The 19,791-nt window shown below is 49.8% G+C and overlaps 1 protein-coding gene across 1 annotated transcript in view; it reads right to left on the reverse strand.

The window, feature by feature from the left end:
- LOC125282369 (small G protein signaling modulator 1-like) overlaps positions 1-19,791 on the reverse strand; it is a 56,971-nt gene that overhangs the window by 4,087 nt on the left and 33,093 nt on the right. Inside the window, 9 exon segments of the mRNA XM_057306482.1 lie at positions 529-611; positions 2,539-2,663; positions 4,605-5,179; positions 5,182-5,191; positions 6,542-6,610; positions 8,095-8,277; positions 12,161-12,289; positions 15,843-15,988; positions 17,909-17,973. Coding sequence (XP_057162465.1) covers positions 529-611; positions 2,539-2,663; positions 4,605-5,179; positions 5,182-5,191; positions 6,542-6,610; positions 8,095-8,277; positions 12,161-12,289; positions 15,843-15,988; positions 17,909-17,973 — 1,385 coding nt within the window.

Genomic DNA, 19,791 nt, shown 5'->3' on the forward strand with positions numbered 1-19,791 from the left:
GCCATGGTATATAGTCCTACTATATCTTGCTGGATTCAGTTTGCAAGTGTTTTGCTAAGGATTTTTGTCTTTATATTCATAGAGGACATCAGTCTGTAGTTTTCTTTTCTTGTGACATCTTTGTCTGGTATACGTATCAAGGTACCAATGGGTCCTCATATAAGGAATGGTCTTATAGAGTGAGTCGGAACGTATTCCCTCCTATTCTACCTTTTGGAAGAGTTTGTGAAGAACTGGTATTAATTCACCAGTGAAGACATCTGGGCCTGGGTTTTTCTTTGTTCCCATTCACGTTTGTACAATCAGTGGCTAGCGAAGGCCTGGCGGGGTGTTGGGCACCTGGCGATAAGTGTTGGCTAATGTGGAACGAACTTTTTATTTTACTAGGACCTTGGTGTGGTCACCAACAGGTCCTCTGAGCACCTGCACTGACCCATTCCATGGAGTCACAAAATGAGGTTCACATCCCCTCCTCTGCAGTAGGGAGAAAATTGCACCCCTGGCCCTGAGTGGGGAGGACATACTCACCGTCATCCAGGATGACCAACAGTGGAGCCAGGAGGTCACGTATGCCCTGGACATAGCCGATCTCAATGTGCTGCCAGATGTAGCTTCAAGAGAGACAAGGGGCCCAAGGATGGCACTCACGACCTGTCTCTCCAACCCGCTCATCCTCTCCCTCCTCCCTGACGCAGTTCCCCACCCCTCACCTGGACCACTCATTCCTTCAGCTCCCACCTTCATTCCCTTCCCCCATCTGACACGCTTCAAATATCCTATTCTCAGGCACCACGATGGCCTTCCTAAAGCCCAACTCAAAGCACCACATGTTCACAGGCCCCCCACTATGACAAGACAACATGCAAACCCCTTCGCTGGGGGTACACGGCATTCACTGTCTCCTCCCCATCACAGCCCCACCACCTCCTGGTACTTCCTCCTCTCAGGCACACATTCATGCCCCTGTGCTTTGCCCTGGCAGTTCTGTGCCTGGAGTTCCCATCTGCCCCCTTAATAATAACTAATATCTACTGAGCATTTACTGTATACTCAGCCACTAAAAATGTATTACACCATGAAATTCTCAAAATAATCATATGAGAAAGGTATTATCATATCCCGTTTTACAGATGAGGAGACTGAGGCCAGAGACACAAGTGACATGCATAGAGTCATACACCTAATAATAAATGGCAGAGGCAGGATCTGAACCCAGGTGGCCTCACCACAGAGTACATATATGCCAAGTGGTTTCTTGAGTCTCTCCTAATTTTGTCAAAGGCCATCTTGAATGTCACCTCCTCTGTGAGGCCTTCCATGATTTCTTCCAAGGCCATAACCCAGAAAAGGTTGGTTTATCCTTCCTTCTTCCCCAGCACCTTTTCATTTTAATGTAACATACTATATTAAAGTTCATTATATTTGTATCTCCTCAACTCAATTTTGAGAGGCAATGATTGCTTAGGAGACTGTAAAATAGAATAGTTAAGGGATAGTACTTATTAATAAAAATGAGTTAGAGCAGGGATTGGCACACCTTTCCTGAGAGGTCCGGATAATAATTATTTTCAGCTTTGCACGCCGTGCGTTCTCTGTCTCAACTACTCAACTCTGCAGAAGCAATCATAGAGACTATGCGAACGAATGGGCATGGCTGGGTTCTAATAAAGCTTTATTTACAAAAACGAGTGGTGGGCCGGATTTGGCCTGTGGGCTACACTAGTATAGCCCTAACCCTGAGTTAGAGCAGCCTGGAGAGATGCCCACGATGCATGATTAAGTGTATAAAGCAATTCGTAGAAGACAGAGTATTAATCCCATATAGATAAAATAAAAAAACATTAAAACACATATGTACTCATGTGATATTATATAATACACACTATATTATGTTATTTTACACATAAATATACACATGGCTTGGGAGGATGTTTACTCAATTGTTAGCAGTAGTTTCTTCTAGGCGAGGGGGCATTATGACTGGAGAGGGAAGCAGCTTCTCTTTAGACCTTAGGAACTTGTGGTTTCGCTGGGTGATTGAGGTTTTTAATAAGCCTGAGTTACCTTCTTATTTTAAGAAAGAAAATATTCAGTATGTAGTGAAAAGTAATGAGAGGCTCCAGGTCTTGGCTTAAGGAAACAAAGCACAAGACTCTGGAGCCCGAGAGACGTGAGTACGAGCTCCTGCTCAGCCAACTGCCCGCTGGGGGACGGGAGCAAAGAGCTGGCCTTCAACCTCCATCTCCTCCCCTGTGGACGGGGGTAACACTTCACCCCACGGGCTTGCTGTGAGGACGAGATGAAACAGTGTTTAGTGAAGGGCTCAGGAGAGTGCCTGTATACAGTAAGTGCTTAATAAATGCTCCCTGTTGTGATCATTGCTCGGATTGTTATCTTATTGTCAGCGTGGGCTGGTGTAAACGCCAGGTGGGCAAGGTGCCAGGGGCAGAGGCTGCCGTCCGGCTGGGCTCCCTGTGAGCCCCGTCTCTGCCACCCCTCCCGCCCCCCCCCCCCCCGCAGACCTCCCCATCCCCCCACCTGCACATGATGTTGCACAGCTTCTCCAGGTTGGCGGGCGTGAAGTACCAGTAGTTGCGGTCACATCTCTGCACGTCCTTCTCGATGCGGTGCAGGTTCACCGTGTACAGGTCCAGGAGCTCCGGCTGCAGACCCAGGGGACGGGGAGGAAGGAACAGTTACACCCCAACTCCTCCCAGAGGTGGGATTCCAAGGGTTCTCCCTCCTCCCTCCTCGCCCTCTCCTGCTGCCACTGAAAAGCATGTCCTCTCCCTGGCCTGGGTGGGTGTTCGATTTCGTTTCTGTTGTTTCCCCCGAAAGCCTCTTTTCACTTTGTGGGATGGAAGTTCTTTTAGCTTTTCTCCCTTCTATAAAACAGAACAATTCTCTAAGGTGCACAGACGAATGGTCCCCGTTGAGTGGACGAGGGTTATAACCAGCTGGAGGGGCAGCGACCCTCCCCCACTGAACACCGGACAGGAAGAAGGGAGGAAGCGAGCGGGAGTCTGGTTCCCACCATATGCTGGACTTACTGCCTTGACCCCACCTGATGAAAAGGTCCAATGATATGGCAAGAAAAATACGGAACATTCCAAGGCCAAAATTTAACCCAGAAAGGCAAGAAAATACCAAATCTGGCTTCTGCCTTGAAGGAAGCTTCCAAATTGGCAAAACATAAGCTTGGGTTGAATGGTTTTGGGGTCTTTCTCCCCTAAGGTAAGGAATCTAATAAGAGACTTTCCTGCATGAAGGTGGGACCCCCTCAAAAGCCCCATCCCTGGTAAGGGAACCCCGGAAGAAAAACTAACATTTGGGTTCTCAAGGACAGCTGCCTGTTTTGAATCAAGGTGTCAGATGAACTGTAAAATAGATCTCTCTGGATAATTAACAGCTTTGAATCAGATTTACAACATACACAGGTGCATAATTCAAAAGCAAAAGTAACCTCCATGTACAGGTGGAGAAAAATCTAAGATGACAGCTATCCATTGGGAGCAGTGGACCGGGGAAGGCCACTGGAGAGACTTCGCGAGACATACAAATGAACAGAAAACCTCATGTGTCCGCAGTGTTCCAGGAGAGATTTAGAAAACTGGCAGAGTGCGGAGGCTGGGGGCATGGAGTGATGACCCATACGTAGCAAACGTAGGAAAAGACAACAGAGATAAGGAAATCAAAATGCATCCGGGGAAAACAAAATTGTTTTTGTAGGAAAGAAAAAGAAATAGTGCTTCCTACGTGGTGTATACATTCTGTTGTTATACGAGTGTGAACAAGAGCCATTTAACTGAAATCATTGTAACTGTAGTGGATGGATGGGGATGGGAAGGTGTCACTTATGGGGCGAGGGTGTGGGTGTGGAATGTCTGGAATTGCAGAAAAAAAGAGGAAAAAAAGATCAAGAAGTAGCAATACAAGTATGTTATTTACGGACACAGGGGTAAACACCAGATAACTTGGGCAGAGTAAGTAACCATTATGACCTCTGGGGAGGGCTCCACGGGGGCAGGTGGGGGGCACTTCTGATTTCCTATTCAGCCTTGTCTGTTTGACTCTACAAACTATGGGCATGTGTATCTTAGATAGAAATAAGTTCTTCAAAGGAAAATGGAAACACAACTCCTGGCTCCGAAAACCTCCCATTCAGTTGACATCCTTTGGCTTGGACCTTCTGGCAAGAAAGCAAACTTGAGGATTTAAAGGACGTTGGACCTGATCGTACGCCAAGATACTCATCCTCAAGGCTGCTATTGACTGAGAGGTCACCGCATGTCAGGCATGGAGGACCGGACTCACTAATTCTGAGAACAGCTCAAGAGAGAAGGTACTCGACTGATAGGGAAACTGAGGCTCAGAGACATGAAGTGGCGTGCCTCAGCTGGGATTGAACCTGGGGTGGTTTGAACAGCAGAGCCTGGTATGATATTGTCCTCCCTCCCAAAGGGGCTTTTCCAGTGCAGCCTCTGTGCCTGGGAAAATGTAACAGAGCAGAGGTCGTGCTGGGAAACTGAGGCTTGTGGGACACGCCCACCCTCCCACAGCTGTTAGGTGAGAACACGGAGTGGAGGAGAATCCTGGTGACTTACAGAGTAAGTGACGCCGCTGGAGGACACGGGTGATGCCTCGTTGTTGGCAGAAACGGCCACGGCCAGAGAAGCCAGGGCGGGGAAGAGACTTTCCATCTCGGGTTCTTCTGAGAGCTTGTCCTCACTGTCCACCTGGCTGTGCTTCTCCACCTCGCCGCCCCCCCAGCCCTCCATGGCAGCCCCCTCCACGGGCAGGGCCACGTCCATGCTGCCGGTGAAGGACATGAACTCGTCCATGCTCTTGTTGGCGAGGAGGTCGCTCTCCAGGCTGTCCTGCATGGCCAGCTCCTCATGGGGGGCCTCATCCCAGGAGGTGGTGGCCTCACTGCTCTGCCCGTTCTCCACGCTGCTGTCCCCAGGCCGAAGTGCCAGGGGGGCATTCTGTTGGGTGTCCATGACACTGTCTTCTGTGCTCAGGCTGGGCTCCGAGTGCTCCGAGAGGCCCGAGGAGACGTTGTGGGAGGAGGGATAGCCAGAGTCTGGGAAACAGGTGCCATTCACCAGGTTCCCATTGGGGATCTTGGGCTGTTTCTCCTCCAACCTGCCTTCTGCCTCGACTTGCTCCACTTTGTCACAGACTCAAACACCTGAAGACGAGGTGCACAAAAACAGACAGACAGAGAATGTCCCCTGTGGCCTGGTTCCAGCAGCCGCCTAAATATCCATCAGCAGGGGACTGGTTCAAATATGGAACATGCACGTGGAATACTATACAGTTGGGGAAAAGGATGGGGTGGAACCAGGTATGATACAAGCTCCCGCTGTGAAAAATAAAAAAAGTGACCTATTGCATGGAAATGCATAGAATAATCCAGAAATAAGGAAGCACTGAAATTGCCTGAGGAGAGAGTACTAGGGAATTCAAGTGGCAAGGAGCGTAACTTTCATCACACAAAATGATAGGCACATAGTTTTTAAAGCAAAAAATTGGTTAAAAACAGAAGGAACAGGCTAGAAACAGCATAGTATATCCACGTGCTTGGCTGTTACGGATTAATTTTCAAAAGTACTTTGATAATGTATGAACTACCATGGAAAAGCCTCCAGGATACATCTCAAAGATTGTTCTGTGGTTCTTTGTGTCCTGAGGTCAGATCCTATCAAGGATGTAAGACCATGTTCCAAGGGAACACGAAGTATTTCTTCTCTGTGTGTTTATGTCACCAATCTGATTTGCTGTTAAAATCACGTTTTTGGTTTTTCAAAATTTCTTCTAGATTCAACTGTTTTAAATTATGCAAAAAAAAAAAAATGTCCCTAACTCCAAAGTTGGAACTAGGAAACAAGGGCTATTCAGGGAAATGTAGCTTCTTTTCCTGAGCCCTCCCTTGACTCCTGCAGGCGACCATTCTGATTCATTTCTGGCTTATTCATCCATTGTTTTTGAAAATAGGTATATTAATATTAATATTCCCTCTTGTTATGCAAGAGGTGACATAGTACACCTATTTTGGGGGCTTTGCTTTTTTATTTAATATCACGTGAGACGAGTTAACATTTCACTGAATAAAATGGAAAGCTGTGGACCAACACACATGATGGCATTTATGTAGAAATTTTCAAAAATTACCAAACATTGCAATATGTCCTCTATATACCGTGTACATATTTCTGTGTACGTACAGGCAATCAGTAGGGTCTGACAGCACACACAGCAAAATGATGCTATTTCTAGGGAGGGCAAGTGGGTATTAGGAATGATCAAAGCCAAATTTAGCTTTTTCTGCAATACTTTAATTTTTTACAGGGAGAAGAGATTCATATATTACTTGTGTGCCTAAAAACTCCATTTTTAATGCTAGCATGAAAAGCTAAAACAAATAAACCCTAGGTGACCTATAGATGATGGACCTCCCATCCCTTTACTCCAGGTTGGAGGGAGAGGGTGGGTGGGGGAAGGGGAGTCTGGGGAAGGGGCGGGGCCTCTGGAAGGTCACCTGTGTGCTGCTGCTGGAGTCACTCTGCAGGCGGACATGCTGGCGGCCTGAACTGCAGCTCTGGGAGGACTGATAGAAAAAGGGGCCGAGAGAGCAGGGGTGAGGCTGTATCCCGGCTTTGGGGCCCTGCTCTCAGCTCAGGCAGGGATTCTGTAAGTGCGGCCTCATCTCTATTCCTGACTTGGGCAGGTCCCTTCAGGGCCTCAGCCTCCTATCTGTACAATGAGAGTGGGGGGGGGGTATCCCTCTGCTCCCTGGAGCCTCAGGGCCACACAGCAGCCAGGGGACCCCAGTTCCCACTCCTGCAACCGCAAAACCCTACCTTTAATTGCCCTGTACTTGAGACTTCCGCCTACTATTTAAGTTCAACTCCCAGTGACTGGTTGGCACTAATGGCCTGATTTTTTTATTCCTCTGTCTACATGCTTTTGCCCTTAGAACTTCTCATTCCTGCCTACTTGGCTGCGAGGCTTGGCCCTGGGACCTGCGGCAGCCCGGGGATGTGAGCAACCTTGCCAGGGCAGACGTTTAACCAGCCCTCGTGTATCTCCACTTTGTCTATGATCTGCGTTCACTATGAGAACATGCCCAGCTCTGCCTGCTGGACGATGGGACATGTGGGGCACATCCCGGTCACCCCAGACATGGCAGAGAGCCCAGCGAAGATCAAGAAACCTTTTAGCGGACCAGGCGCTGACAGCAGGCAAGAGTGAGCCCTGCCAGCCCCACTCAGAAGTGCTCCGCTGGGGCGCCTGGGTGGCACAGCGGTTAAGCGTCTGCCTTCGGCTCAGGGCGTGATCCCGGCGTTATGGGATCGAGCCCCACATCAGGCTCCTCCACTATGAGCCTGCTTCTTCCTCTCCCACTCCCCCTGCTGTGTTCCCTCTCTTGCTGGCTGTCTCTATCTCTGTTAAATAAATAAATAAAATCTTTAAAAAAAAAAAAAAAAAAAGAAGTGCTCCGCTGAGCCAGACCCACGAGGACACATTCAGGGCTCATTGTCAGAAGTCACTGACTTTTGGTGGTCGCTTGCTATGCTGTGCAGCGTGACTGCTGGCAACCCGATGAGTGTGCCTCGCTGGGGAAGAGAATTAACCTTGTTCTCAGCTCCTTCTTTGGGCTGCCAAGCCGGCGCTTCGGTGAGGGCGGAGAGGTGTGATGTGGCCACGGGAGCGTTCCCGACATTCCAGAACGCGGTGCTCAGCGCGCATGTGCCGAATATGTGAAAGTCGAGCGCTGTGCCAGGCGCTTTGTATGCACGATCTCACGTGAGCTGCACACAAACTTCCCCTATGCCAGTGGGTGTTCCCTTTAACAGATGTGGAAATTGAGGCCCGGAAGTAAAGGTGCTTGCTGGAGGCCCCGCAGCCAGAAAATGGTGAGGCTGGATTCCAATGCAGGTCTCTCGAACTCCAAGGTCACCTCCCACCCACATGCTAGGGGTGACAGCTCCAGACAGCCGTCACCGTCCCTACAAGAGCTACACGGAGCAGATCCCTGCCTTTACCGCCCCTCCCCCACCCTCGTGCTCCCAGATGGGTGCCGCCCATCACCTCGTTGCTGATGGTAGCGTCCCTGTGCCTCATCTGGTGCAGGTGGCCGTCCAGGCTGGCCCCTGACGAGCATTTGGCCAAGGCAGCCGCGTGGGACTCCCGCTCCCTCTGCCGCACGATCGCCTCACAGCCCAGCCATTCGGCCATGGTCTGCGCATAGCACGCGTGAATCTGCTCGTCCACCTGCCGGGGCAGAGACAAGGTCAGCCCTGGGGAGAGCCAGCCCAAGCCAGACGAGGACGCCAGCTCCGACCTGGGAGCCTGAGCCCCAGAGACACCCCAGATGTCATGGACATCCAACGGACACCCACTATGTGCAGGGCACCGGCTGGGCCCTGAGGGTACACAAACGTGCGCGAGGCTGCATCTTTCTTTCAATGTTCCCTTCCTCCCTCCTATTCATTCATTCATTCATTCATTCATTCATTCACACATTCAAATATCCGTGGAGCCAGGGAGCATACTAAGCCCAGGGTGTACTGAAGTGAGAGGACTGTTTCTTTCCTTTCTTATTACCTTCTCTCCTTCCTCATTCACTCATTCACCCCTAATTCGGGAGGCACCTACAATGTGCCAGGTACCCACTCCACCACCCGTCCACCCTCCCCCCCCCACATTTACTGAGGGCCTCCCACGTGCCCTGTGCAGGGCCAGGTGCCGAGGATACAAAGATGAACAAAACTGACCCCTCCCTTTACTTACAGGAGGACTACAGATTTCAAGCATTTCCCTTGTGGCATGTCAGCGGATGGGAGGGTAGCTGGCCTTGTTCCTGATACACGGCCTGGGTAACCGAGGCTCTGAATCAGCCCGGCCTCTGGGCACAAGTCGGGACAGACAGGCTGATCTAAGTAAGGGTGTGGACAGGCATGAAGACAGAAGGCAGGGAACTTGCTCCGTGTCCAGGTTGGGAGGGGTGGGGAATCCTTTAGCTATTCAGGGCTTCCAGAGAGAGACTCAGGGTCCACCCTGCCCAAGGCCTGTCCTCCCTCCCACGGACTTCCAGAAGATTCATCCCAGCATACCTCCCCATTCCCACTGCCTTTCTAGGCTAGGTTTCCATGACCCTGCACCAGGACGACCCCAGCAGCCTCCTTCCCGGTGCCTGCTTGTCCCAGCCTGGCCCCTCCTATGAGTTTACCCCTCAGCAGCCTCCTCTTTTTTCCTCCCCAGCCCCACCTCTCACTGTCACCCCCCACCCTCCTGTCCTTTATGTGCCAGCCACCATGTCCACCATGCCCTTCCCGCCCTTCCCCACACAGATACACACACACACTGCATTATGCACGAGTCTCCCCTTGGGCTTAGCTCTGGCTGGCCCCTGTTCCTAGAGGCCCTGCCTCACCCCCATGGCCTGGAAAGAGAGCAGGTAAGCCTTCTGCCTGGTAGAGGTGCCTCCTATGCGCTCTTACAACCCTGGGTTTGCCTCCATCGGACTCTGCACGACCCCCACTAACCTGGCAAGGACCTCGTCTAACACACCGCTGGGTCCCTGGTCCCAAGCACAGGGCCTGGCACCCCAGAACGCTGTTCCTGTTCACCGGGAGCCCAGCAGGCAAGGGGGTGAGGTGTGGCAGGGGCCTCCCGCTATTTCCGAGACGATTTCAGACAGTTCACTGGCATGGGGTCTTATCATACAGAATCACGGTGTGATTTCTATTTTCAGCTCCCCTTTAACTTTTCAGATTACGGGGAAGGTCAGTCTGGTGCTACAGTGTCTTGAACACCTCCTATCACACTTCAGAAACCCCCTCCTGACAAAGAGAGAGCTGGCCTCAGGCAGGCTACGGCATCTGCGTGGAACTGAATTATGTCCTTTTGTCATATCCTATTTGTTTTTATGGTTTCCTTCTATTACGCAAGTCATGTCAGTTTTCCATTGATGGCAGGGATACCAAATATCATTTTAAATAAGCTATATACATAGTGAGTCAATTTACTGACAAATGTATAATAGCACAGGTGGTACTCGGATATGGAATGTTAATACCACCAGGTTTTAAGAACTTAGTATGAATAAAAGAATGCAGAATCTCTCGATAATTTTTATATTGACTACAGGCTGAAATGGTAATATACTGGGTATGTTGGGTTAAATAAAATGTATTATTAAAATTACTTTCACCTTGATAAAATGATACAGACCTACCCATACACACACACACACACACACGCACACACACGCGTGTGCACACACACGAGATACTGCAGAAGCTGGTGAAGTCCTAGTGAGGCCTGTAGTCAAGGGAGCTCTATGGTGCCCACGCTAACGTACCGGTTTTGATAATGAGCTACTGTTCTAGGCGATGCTTCCATTGGGTACGGCAGGACCTCTTTGTCACAGTTTTTGCAACTTCTTGTGAACTTATCATTTGTAAAAATATTTATGGGCATCTGTTCCTTTCTACTTTCTGAAACAGGACTACTAAAGCATTAACCGAACACTCAGGATCAACGTAGGTGCCCCGGTGTGCTATCGGCTGGAGACGACTCACAGCAGGGTAGCATTAGACCAATGCAACGGAATGGGAATCCACACTAACGGGCCCAACTGATTGCTGACAGGGACACAAAAGCAGTTCAGTGCAAGAAGGATGGCCATTTTGTCGAATGGGGCTGAAGCCGCTGGACGTCAAAGGCAAACAATGAACCCCGACCTCAACCACTCCCTGTATACACAAAGGAACTCAAAATGGATCACAGACATAAGTGTAACACGTGCAACTATAAAACTTTGAGAAAAGAAACATAAGAGAAAATCTTCGGAATCTAGGGCTAACTAAGCAAAACGTTCTTAGACTCGACACCAAAAGCTCAATGTACATGAGGAAAAATTGGTAAACTAAACCTCATAAAAAATTTAGACATTTGTTCTGCAAAAGCCCCATTAAGAGGATGAAAAGACAAGACACAGACTGGGAGAAAATACTTGCAAACCATTTATCCAACAGAGAAGGAATATCTGGAGTGTATTAAGAACTCCCGAATGCAACAGTAAAAACCCGAACAATTCAGCTAGAGAATGGACAAACGACGTGAGCAGACACCTCACCAAAGATACCCAGATGCCAAGTAAGCGTGTGCAAAGATGTTCACTGTCACTGGCCATTTGGGAAATGCAAATTAAAACCACAATGAAACCTCCTTGACACCTGTCTGAGTGACTAACGTAAAAAACAACAACGAGACCAAAACTCCAGGGAGGGTGCAGGTGTGGCTCACTCGGATATTGCGGGTGGGAAGAGAACACAGCTCAGCCGCTGCAGAAGCTGGACAGTTTCTCCCAAAACTAAGCATGCATAGTGTGCGTCCCAGCATTGTACCCTTGAGCGTTTAATGATGACTTACACTCCCACGAAAACACGAATGTTCACTGCAGCTTTCTTTGTAATAGCCCAAACCAGGACAAAACCCACCTATCCGCCGACAGATGGATAGTCAAACTGTGATTCACCCAGGCCGTGGGACACCATGGAACTCTTGGCCATAGAAAGGACAGACTGCCAGGGGATTATGCTGAGTGAAAAGGTCAATCCCAAAAGGTTAGATACGACATGATCCCATTTCTACAACATCGTCCAAATGACAAAGTTGCAGGAAGGAGGAACAGACTGGTGGTTGCCAAATGTTAGGCCGGGAGGTGGGGCTCAAAAAGGGTAACACGAGGACCCTGGTAGCACCGGAAGTGTTCAGTATGTTGACTGGGGTGGTACACACACACACACACACACACACACACACACACACACACACACGTCAATGCCCTGGTTGTGATACTGTATTATAGTTTTGTAAGATGCTACCATTGGGAGAAATTGGATAAAGGATATGCGAGACCCTTCTGCATTATTTCTTGTAACTATGTGAATCTATAATTATCTCCCAAAATAAAATTTTAAGCAATGGCATCTGTGGCTTGCATTGTATTTCTACCGGACAGCCCCGCCCTGGGGTTTCCTGGCTCCCCCACGTTCCCCTGCCCCATCTTGGTCCAGCATGAAACCAGAGCACCCCCAGCCCCACCTTTTGCTGCCAAAGACCCCACTGCCCATCAGGGGCAACCAACCTCCTTCCTTTCTGCCTCTGTCATCCCGAACTGGTAGTGGCCCAGGAGGAAGGGCCACACAGCCTTGCGGATCTCTGGCTGGATGCCGCCATAGGAGATGAGATGTAGCAGCTCCCGTTCCTCGTAGCTCTGTGGTAGGTGGCAGGAAGTAAAGGGTTGGTCAACAGAAAACCAGAAGGAGGGCTCCGTGACCTGGCAGCCCTACTTCTCAGACCTGGCCTTTAGAGATCATGCTGTGAATAAGCAAAGCTGTGTGTACCGGGACAGCCATCCTGGCATCATATGGGAAAACCCCCAACTGCCCGCTGACAGAGGAACAACGGATCCCTACATGGGAACACCACATCAAAAGGGCAGGAGGAGAAAGGGCAGGACGCGCATCCGTGAGAACTTACACAAAAAGATGTTCAAAGTGTATTATTAGGTGGAAAAAAATCCCAAGAGGCGGAACATATCTAGTGTGAACCCATTTTTTTGCAAAAAATCCCAAAAGGTCAGTATAGAATGAACGAACATTTCTACTGAATTTTTAGTCGATGTTGTGCATTGTGTCGATATGGCAGCATGAGTTCAAAGTTATTAACCTTGATTCAGCTCAAAGAAAATTGCTTAAAAGCAAATCAATCCCAAATGAACATTTCCAGCTGGTTCTTCATGCACTATGACTCCTGTGCACACTAAGACGACTTTAACAACTGTTTGCTGTATTGTCCAATAGATTTACTCTCTTTTCAAAAATTCACTTTCAGGCAAAGACTTTGCAGTTATAATTAGTCATGCTGGGCACCCAGCAGGCCCAATCTGTTCATGTTTGTGTGTGTGTGTGTGTGTGTGTGTGTGTGTGTGTGTGTATGGAAAGTACCAATGACTACTAGAAAGCTACTCTGAAGGGTAGTAGGGTTCTGTTTCCTCCTATCTCTTTACATTCCAAAATTACAAGCATATGTGACATTTTTTAAAAGTAAGCTCAATGCCCAGCATGGGGCTCAAACTCACAACCCTGAGATCAAGAGTCACATGCTCTACTGACTGAGCCAGCCAGGCATCCCACTGATTTTACATCTTAATGCACGTCTTAGATGTACCCAACCACAATGGCAAAACCAGCCATTCTTTTGTCTTTGTTGGAAATTTTAACTTGTATTCTGCAGACAGCCTTGTCAAAGCTGCTTAAAATCCGAGAACTATTTGTGTCCGAGGCTGTAAACGCTTCATTAAAAAGCCACCTGCTTGGGTCCTGGAGCCCACAGCTGGACTCCATTTCCCAGCCTCCCTTGCAGTTAGGTGTGGCCACGTGATGAGGCGCTGGCCAATGGGATCTGGCAGGATGTGCTATAAGCCATTTCCAGGCCAGGGCTTTAAAGGAGCAAGTGTACTCCCTTCAGACTCTGCATCCCCCCATTAACCCTGGAGGATGGTGGGGCCATGAGAATGAAAGGCCCCTGAACCTCTGGAGGGAGGACAAATGCCCACTCGCCAGGAATGCCCACCTAGGACTCCTCACGGAGCAAGAAACATACCCCATGATGTCAAGCAACTGAAAAAGTGGGGACATTTGTTATACTGCTGCTCAGTCCACCCTAATACAACAATGCAACCAAGAAGGGTAAAAATACGGCCCATTTGTGAAAGGACTGCAAAAGTGTTAGACGAAAATTTTTCATTTTTGACTAATTTATTTGATCAACCAACTTGTACTTAGACTAGTACCTTCCAAACTGGGGGGATCACTGAAGCGTTTGGGGAACTTCCAAAAAATATAAATTCTTGGGCTCCACTCCCAGAGATGCTAAATCAGTAACACTGGAGTGGAGCCCAGAAGTCTATATCTTTCGAATTCCTCAGGAAATGTGCACTCTCCCAGGCCCCCGGGGATTATGAACACTGTGACTTTTTTGAGAAAGTAAGCTGGCATATCTATTTAAATTTTAAATGCGTATCAATCAATTTCTAGGAATCTACCCCTGAAATAAAAGCACTAGGCAGAATGGTATGTGCTTATGAAGATGTTGACTGGAGCACTGTTTGAAATAGTTTTTAAAAAGAGAAAGAGCCCCGTTGTCTATCATTAGGGGAAGATTTGAATAAATTATGGGCTACTCATCTGTGAGGTGTTAAGGTGCTAGCATTTAGGACTTCACCTACAGATCTGAAAGACCTCTTTTTTTTTTTTTTTAAAGATTTTGTTTATTCGACAGAGAGAGAGACAGCCAGCGAGAGAGGGAACACAAGCAGGGGAAGTGGGAGAGGAAGAAGCAGGCTCATAGCGGAGGAGCCGATGTGGGGCTCGATCCCAGAACACCGGGATCACGCCCTGAGCCGAAGGCAGACGCTTAACCGCTGTGCCACCCAGGCGCCCCTGAAAGACGTCTTTGATATAAACTGAAATTGTTGCTTAAAATACAAATATAACATCACCTCATTTTAAAAAAATAAGAATTACAGACATATCTATGTAGACATATCTATGAATGTATAAGCACCAGAAATATACATTAGGGTCTCTACATAACTGACACTATTCATTAACTCAGGCGATCAGAACGAACGCATTGTGGCAGAAAGAAGGTAACTAAACAATTTTCGTTTTATACACCTGCATTCTTCCTTGTTTGAGTTGTCCCAGTAAGCAGGCATTCCTCCTGTTGTTCAGAAAAACAGCTAATTTTGGCCAAAAAAAAATGTCAAATAACCCTTCTGTTTGTCCAGGTTTGGGAACCAGTTTGTTTCTCCCAGAGTCCCCCAGCATTCCCAAATCAATACACAGGATAGCACCTTTCCCCAGCGTGGCGAAGCCAGGCCCTCCCCAGGGCCCGGGTGGGAAGGCACCCGGCGGACTGAGCCACCGCGTTCGTCCCGCGTGGAGAAATCAGGTCTCTCTTCTGAAAGCCTGCTGCTGGCGGCAGTGAGACTAGTGTCTATCGAAATCGATTCTGCCTTCCACACCAGCCATGGAGGCACTTTTCCAACAAAGGTCCCTGTGGCCCCACACATTTGAGGGATTGTTCCATATGCTCCCCCCCCCATCCCACCCACCCCCGTTTCTTGAGACCGGCAAGTGTATCAGCCTAGCCAAGGTTCTAGGAAGTGCTGCAGGGTACAGAAAAGTTGACTCATCTTGTTTCCCAAACTCTCCGACCGTGAAGCTTTTTTCCACCGTAAACACCTTCCTTGTGGGGACATTTGCCTTCTGATAAGAAAATCTTAGAAATCTGTCTCCGGGTGAAATATCTAATGGGAGGATTCTCTGGCCCTGAGGCAGAGGGGCACGTGGCGGGCTTTCCTCCGCCCAGCTGCCTCCTCTGACTTCACTACCTCCGTCACTCTAAGTAGTTCAACTGTGCTGTAAGTTCCTTCCTGCTGGGGACTTAAAGCACTTCTTGCACCACTGAGCATACAGCTGGTGCTTAATAAATGCTTGGTGATGGATTCATTCTTACTCCTTCTAGATGAGAATATGTACTTTCCATCCTCCTTGATCCTCACCCTTACAGGCAGAAGTGGGCTGTGGGTCTTGGAACTCTCAAGAAGGGAAGGGCCTTTGCGTTGGGTATGCAGAACCCAAAGGTGTCATAACAGCCTCAAGTCCTCACAAGCAGGTGGGTCTACTGCTCAGATAACCAGACGGTCCCCCCACAGGCTCTGTCTGCCCCACTGCAGACCGAGCCAGGCCAAGCCTTACTGTGCTGTCCTGAAGGTACTGCTCCCAGATCCTGGCCGTCAGCCCGTGCCCAGCATCACAGGGCGAGTCTGGAGACACGATCATGTGATTGACCAGGGCTGACAGGTGGGTCCTCACGGTGGACAGGTGTCTGCAGTAGGCAAGCCCTGGAGAGGGAGGGAGGGAAAGGGCCATCATCCACCACCCAACCCACCTTGCCTTGTCTCATGGATCTCAAAGCACTGCCCCGCCCGCAATCCCAGTGAACCCTCATGACCTAGAAAGTCCCACCATCCCTTTCTTCCAGGCGAGGAAGGGGCTCTGAGGGGCAAAATCCCTTGCTGGCCTGACTGCTTAATAGTTGGGTGAGCCTGGAGACGTCCGATCACCTTTCTTAGCCTGGGCCAGGGTGACATTATTTCTGCCAGAAGCCAAGGTATTTAATCCATGGGCAGAGGCCGGGAAGGGGCGGCAGGAAGGAGGTGGTAAGTGACCCCACAGGCTCGCTGTGCCTCTGGGTGCCTCCAATCTGTCCCAAGGGAGGAGAATGGCAGAGGTGGACGAATCTTGTGCAAAGTGCAGCTGGATAAAGAAGGCCCTGGGAGATGTACCTAGTTTGCTTTCAGAGATGGCTCTGCACTCTTAAAGGGTTTCCCACTAACCTGCTGCCCCTTACTTGCTCTGCCCTGGGCACCTGGAGGGCACAGTGCCTGGTACACAAGAGGCAATCAGCAAATGCCAGAGTGTGTTTGCTCTGCCTGTGCCCCCGCCCTCTGACTCTCCCTTATCAAGGCCCAGAGAGGACCCTTCTGGGGCCTGAGGACAGGCCCCTACCAGCAATGAGGAGGAGGAGGGGGAGGGGAAAGGAGGGGGAGGAGGAGGGAGTGACTAACACTTACACAAGCACGCACTACGTGCCAGGGAGCTGCCCGTACCTCACATACTTAACTCACTAAATTCTCATACAACCATATGAAACAGGTACTCCTATCTTCTCCACATTATAGACGGGGAAACCGAGGCACAGACTGCTTCTGTCTCCTGCCCAGGTCACACTGCTAGGAAGTGCAGAGTTAGGATTTGATCACAAGCTGCACAGCACCAGAACCTGGGCTCTTAACCACCACCAGGGACAAGCCACTGAATGCGATAACATTGTTTGAGATCCCTCTTGACCCCCAACCCTTCCTCCAGGAAGCTCTTCCATTTGGGTCCCATAAATACTCGTCCAGGGCCTGCTCCACGCCAGGCCCTGCATTAGGCACTGGGGATGGGTGATAACAGAACAGGCAAAAATCCTTGCTCTTGGGAGCTCATGCTCTCCCTGCCCCTCCAGGCACTCGGGCACACGGCTGGCCCTGCTATTCCCCAGGCCTACGCAGGATATATTAACACTTTTCTAGAATCCCTGATAATACACACGATTTATCTCCCTCATCTAGGCTGGGAGGCTGGGAAAATAAAACGTGCTAAGAATCAACACAGCGAGTGAAGGAAAACAAACAAAACAGCCTTTGAGGTCAGACAGGCCTAGGTTTGAGTCCCAGCTCTGTCCTGCATTAGCGGTGTGACCTTGGACAAGTCACTCTGCCTCCTTGTGCCTTAGCTTCCTCATATGCTAACTGGAAATAATCAGAATACCTGTATTTAAGCTTTAATTTTTAACTTCTCCTTACTCTTCTGCTTCTGCCCACAGGTGAGGGGAACGGACTTTCGCTGAGCACCCATGACATGGAATGCTGGGTGCTAGGGGTTTTATACAGGCTTCTCTTTTAATTCTGAGAACAAACCCTCTAAGGCAGGCACTGGGGATGCGATGGTGACCAACCAAACCCCTGCCACGAGGAGCCCCATCGTTGGCTGCCCTCTCTAAGAACTAGAGATAAAACTTATGCCCAGTCCCTGGTGGAGGGAGTTCAGGCTCCGAGAAGTCTGCCTAACTTCACTAAAACTAGACACATCCGGGAACTAGGGGAGCCGAGGTTCACGTGCCAGAGCCGGGCTCCTTCCCCCAATACTGATGCCATACAACAGGCATTCGATCAACGTGCCCGTAGACCACAGTGGCAAAAAAGGCCAGTACGCACATCCATAGAAGGCTCTGGAAAGGATCTGGTACTTCATGTTGTCACAGAGGAGCTTCAGCGGTGCCCTGCAGGTGGAGGAAGAGGGGACACTTAGAAAAGACCACACAGAGCCCACGTTTCCTGGAGGAGTGGAGCCCGTTACCCGGAGGGGGCAGATTAAAACCAACCAGCCAAGGGGACTCTGGGGGGACTACTGTTTCTACCCATTCGTCCACTTCACCTATCAGCTCTGGGGTCACTTTCTCCCCAACTCTCTGTGGTTTGCATGGGGCTGATTCGACCCCGTGCAGGATTCAGGCTGGAGGCACAGGCATTGGGTAAGACGTGGTCATGTGATCCGACCTGAGCCAATGAGAACGAGCCCTGGGACTTTCGTTGGAACTACGGGGAGATACACACTCTTTTCTCTGCTCGAGTTCCTAAGCCAGAGGGATGTAGGGCAGTGGCTGCTGGGATCCATTTCTGCCGCTGCATAGGAAGGGCCTGCCTGAGAATGAAACCATCACGGAGGCAGCCAGAGACAAGAGGTGAAGAAACAGAGACATTTGTGTTCTGAGCGTCTGGAACCAACCATGCCTGAAGTCACTGCACCTCTAGACTCCTCAGTTCTGCTGAGATTTTCTTCTGTATTTGAACCAGTCTGCAGTGGGTTTCTGTCACTTGTAGAAAGAGTTCTGACTTCTGAAGTGACCCAGCTAAACCAAACTGAGCCGAACTGGGACTCAGAGTCTGGCTGTTGCAAAGGAGGTGACGCCTCAGAGCTTCTCCTTGCATGGGAATTTGGGGGGGGGGGCTGTTTTGGCTGAAAGAGGAGAGGGGAGTAAGGCCCTAGCACTGTTGGGGAAATCAAGGACTGCTGATGGGACTGCATTCTCACAGAGAACAGAGTGGAGGAATATCTGCATCTTTTTTTCTCAGGACATCCTGGGGACACTCAGGAAAACTCAACAAGACAGGAACAGGGGCATGGCTAAGGTGTTCCAGTTACACACATGGAGGCATTAAACATGAAAATCACCCTCGTCATGGCCTCAAGTTGGTGGGGCTCAGGCTTGCTCAGTTTACCTAAGAAGAGCACCACACGGACAGCTGTCCCACAGGGGACTTGGCTTGTGAAAGGTGATGAACTCCCCGTCACTCCAGGTGTGGAAGCAGATGCCACGAGAGGGGACACTAGGTTACAACAGCATTTTTCAATGGCCCCTGGACCACAGCCCAAGAATCACTTGGGATTTCTCCAATATGCGGATTCCTGGGCCCCGCACCGACCGACTCAATCGGGGCCCCTAAGGAAGTTGTCTGGGAACCAGTATCACCTCCCGCTGGTGATTCTGATGCACACAAACGTGGGAGACTCTCTGATTACAGGAAAGCTTCTCAAACTGAAACGTGCACACACGATCTTAGGATCCAGTGAAATGCAGATTCTGCTTCAGTAGGTCTGGCAAGATGGACTGAGATCTGCCCCAGGATGCTGCTGCAGGTCTGTGGACCACGTGCCGAAAGCAGGCCCTGGACGACTGCAAGAGTGTGATGCCAGCTCCCACCCCTTAAGCTCCTATGGCTGAAGACAGGACCACCCATGGGGCCAGGGGCCTGGCATGGAAAAAGGGGTTCCACTCTCCCCAGCCAGGCCAGGTGGGTTTGGTGGGAAACAAGACCAGTCTCATTATTGCACTGAGCAGCCCTGAAGACACATGAGATCTGTCGGCCAGGAGATAGATGATCTGGGGGGGTCTAACTTTATCCAATAAAATAAGAAGCGTCACTTAATTGAACATTTCCAGGGGCTGGGTACCACGTGCTGGCCACATTAGACCAGTATCTGATTTGTCCTTACAATAGCTATGCAAAGCAAGCATTCGTATCCCCATTCGGTGGAG

The sequence above is a fragment of the Ursus arctos genome, unplaced genomic scaffold, assembly GCF_023065955.2.
Source record: "Ursus arctos isolate Adak ecotype North America unplaced genomic scaffold, UrsArc2.0 scaffold_39, whole genome shotgun sequence".
Taxonomy (NCBI): domain Eukaryota; kingdom Metazoa; phylum Chordata; class Mammalia; order Carnivora; family Ursidae; genus Ursus; species Ursus arctos.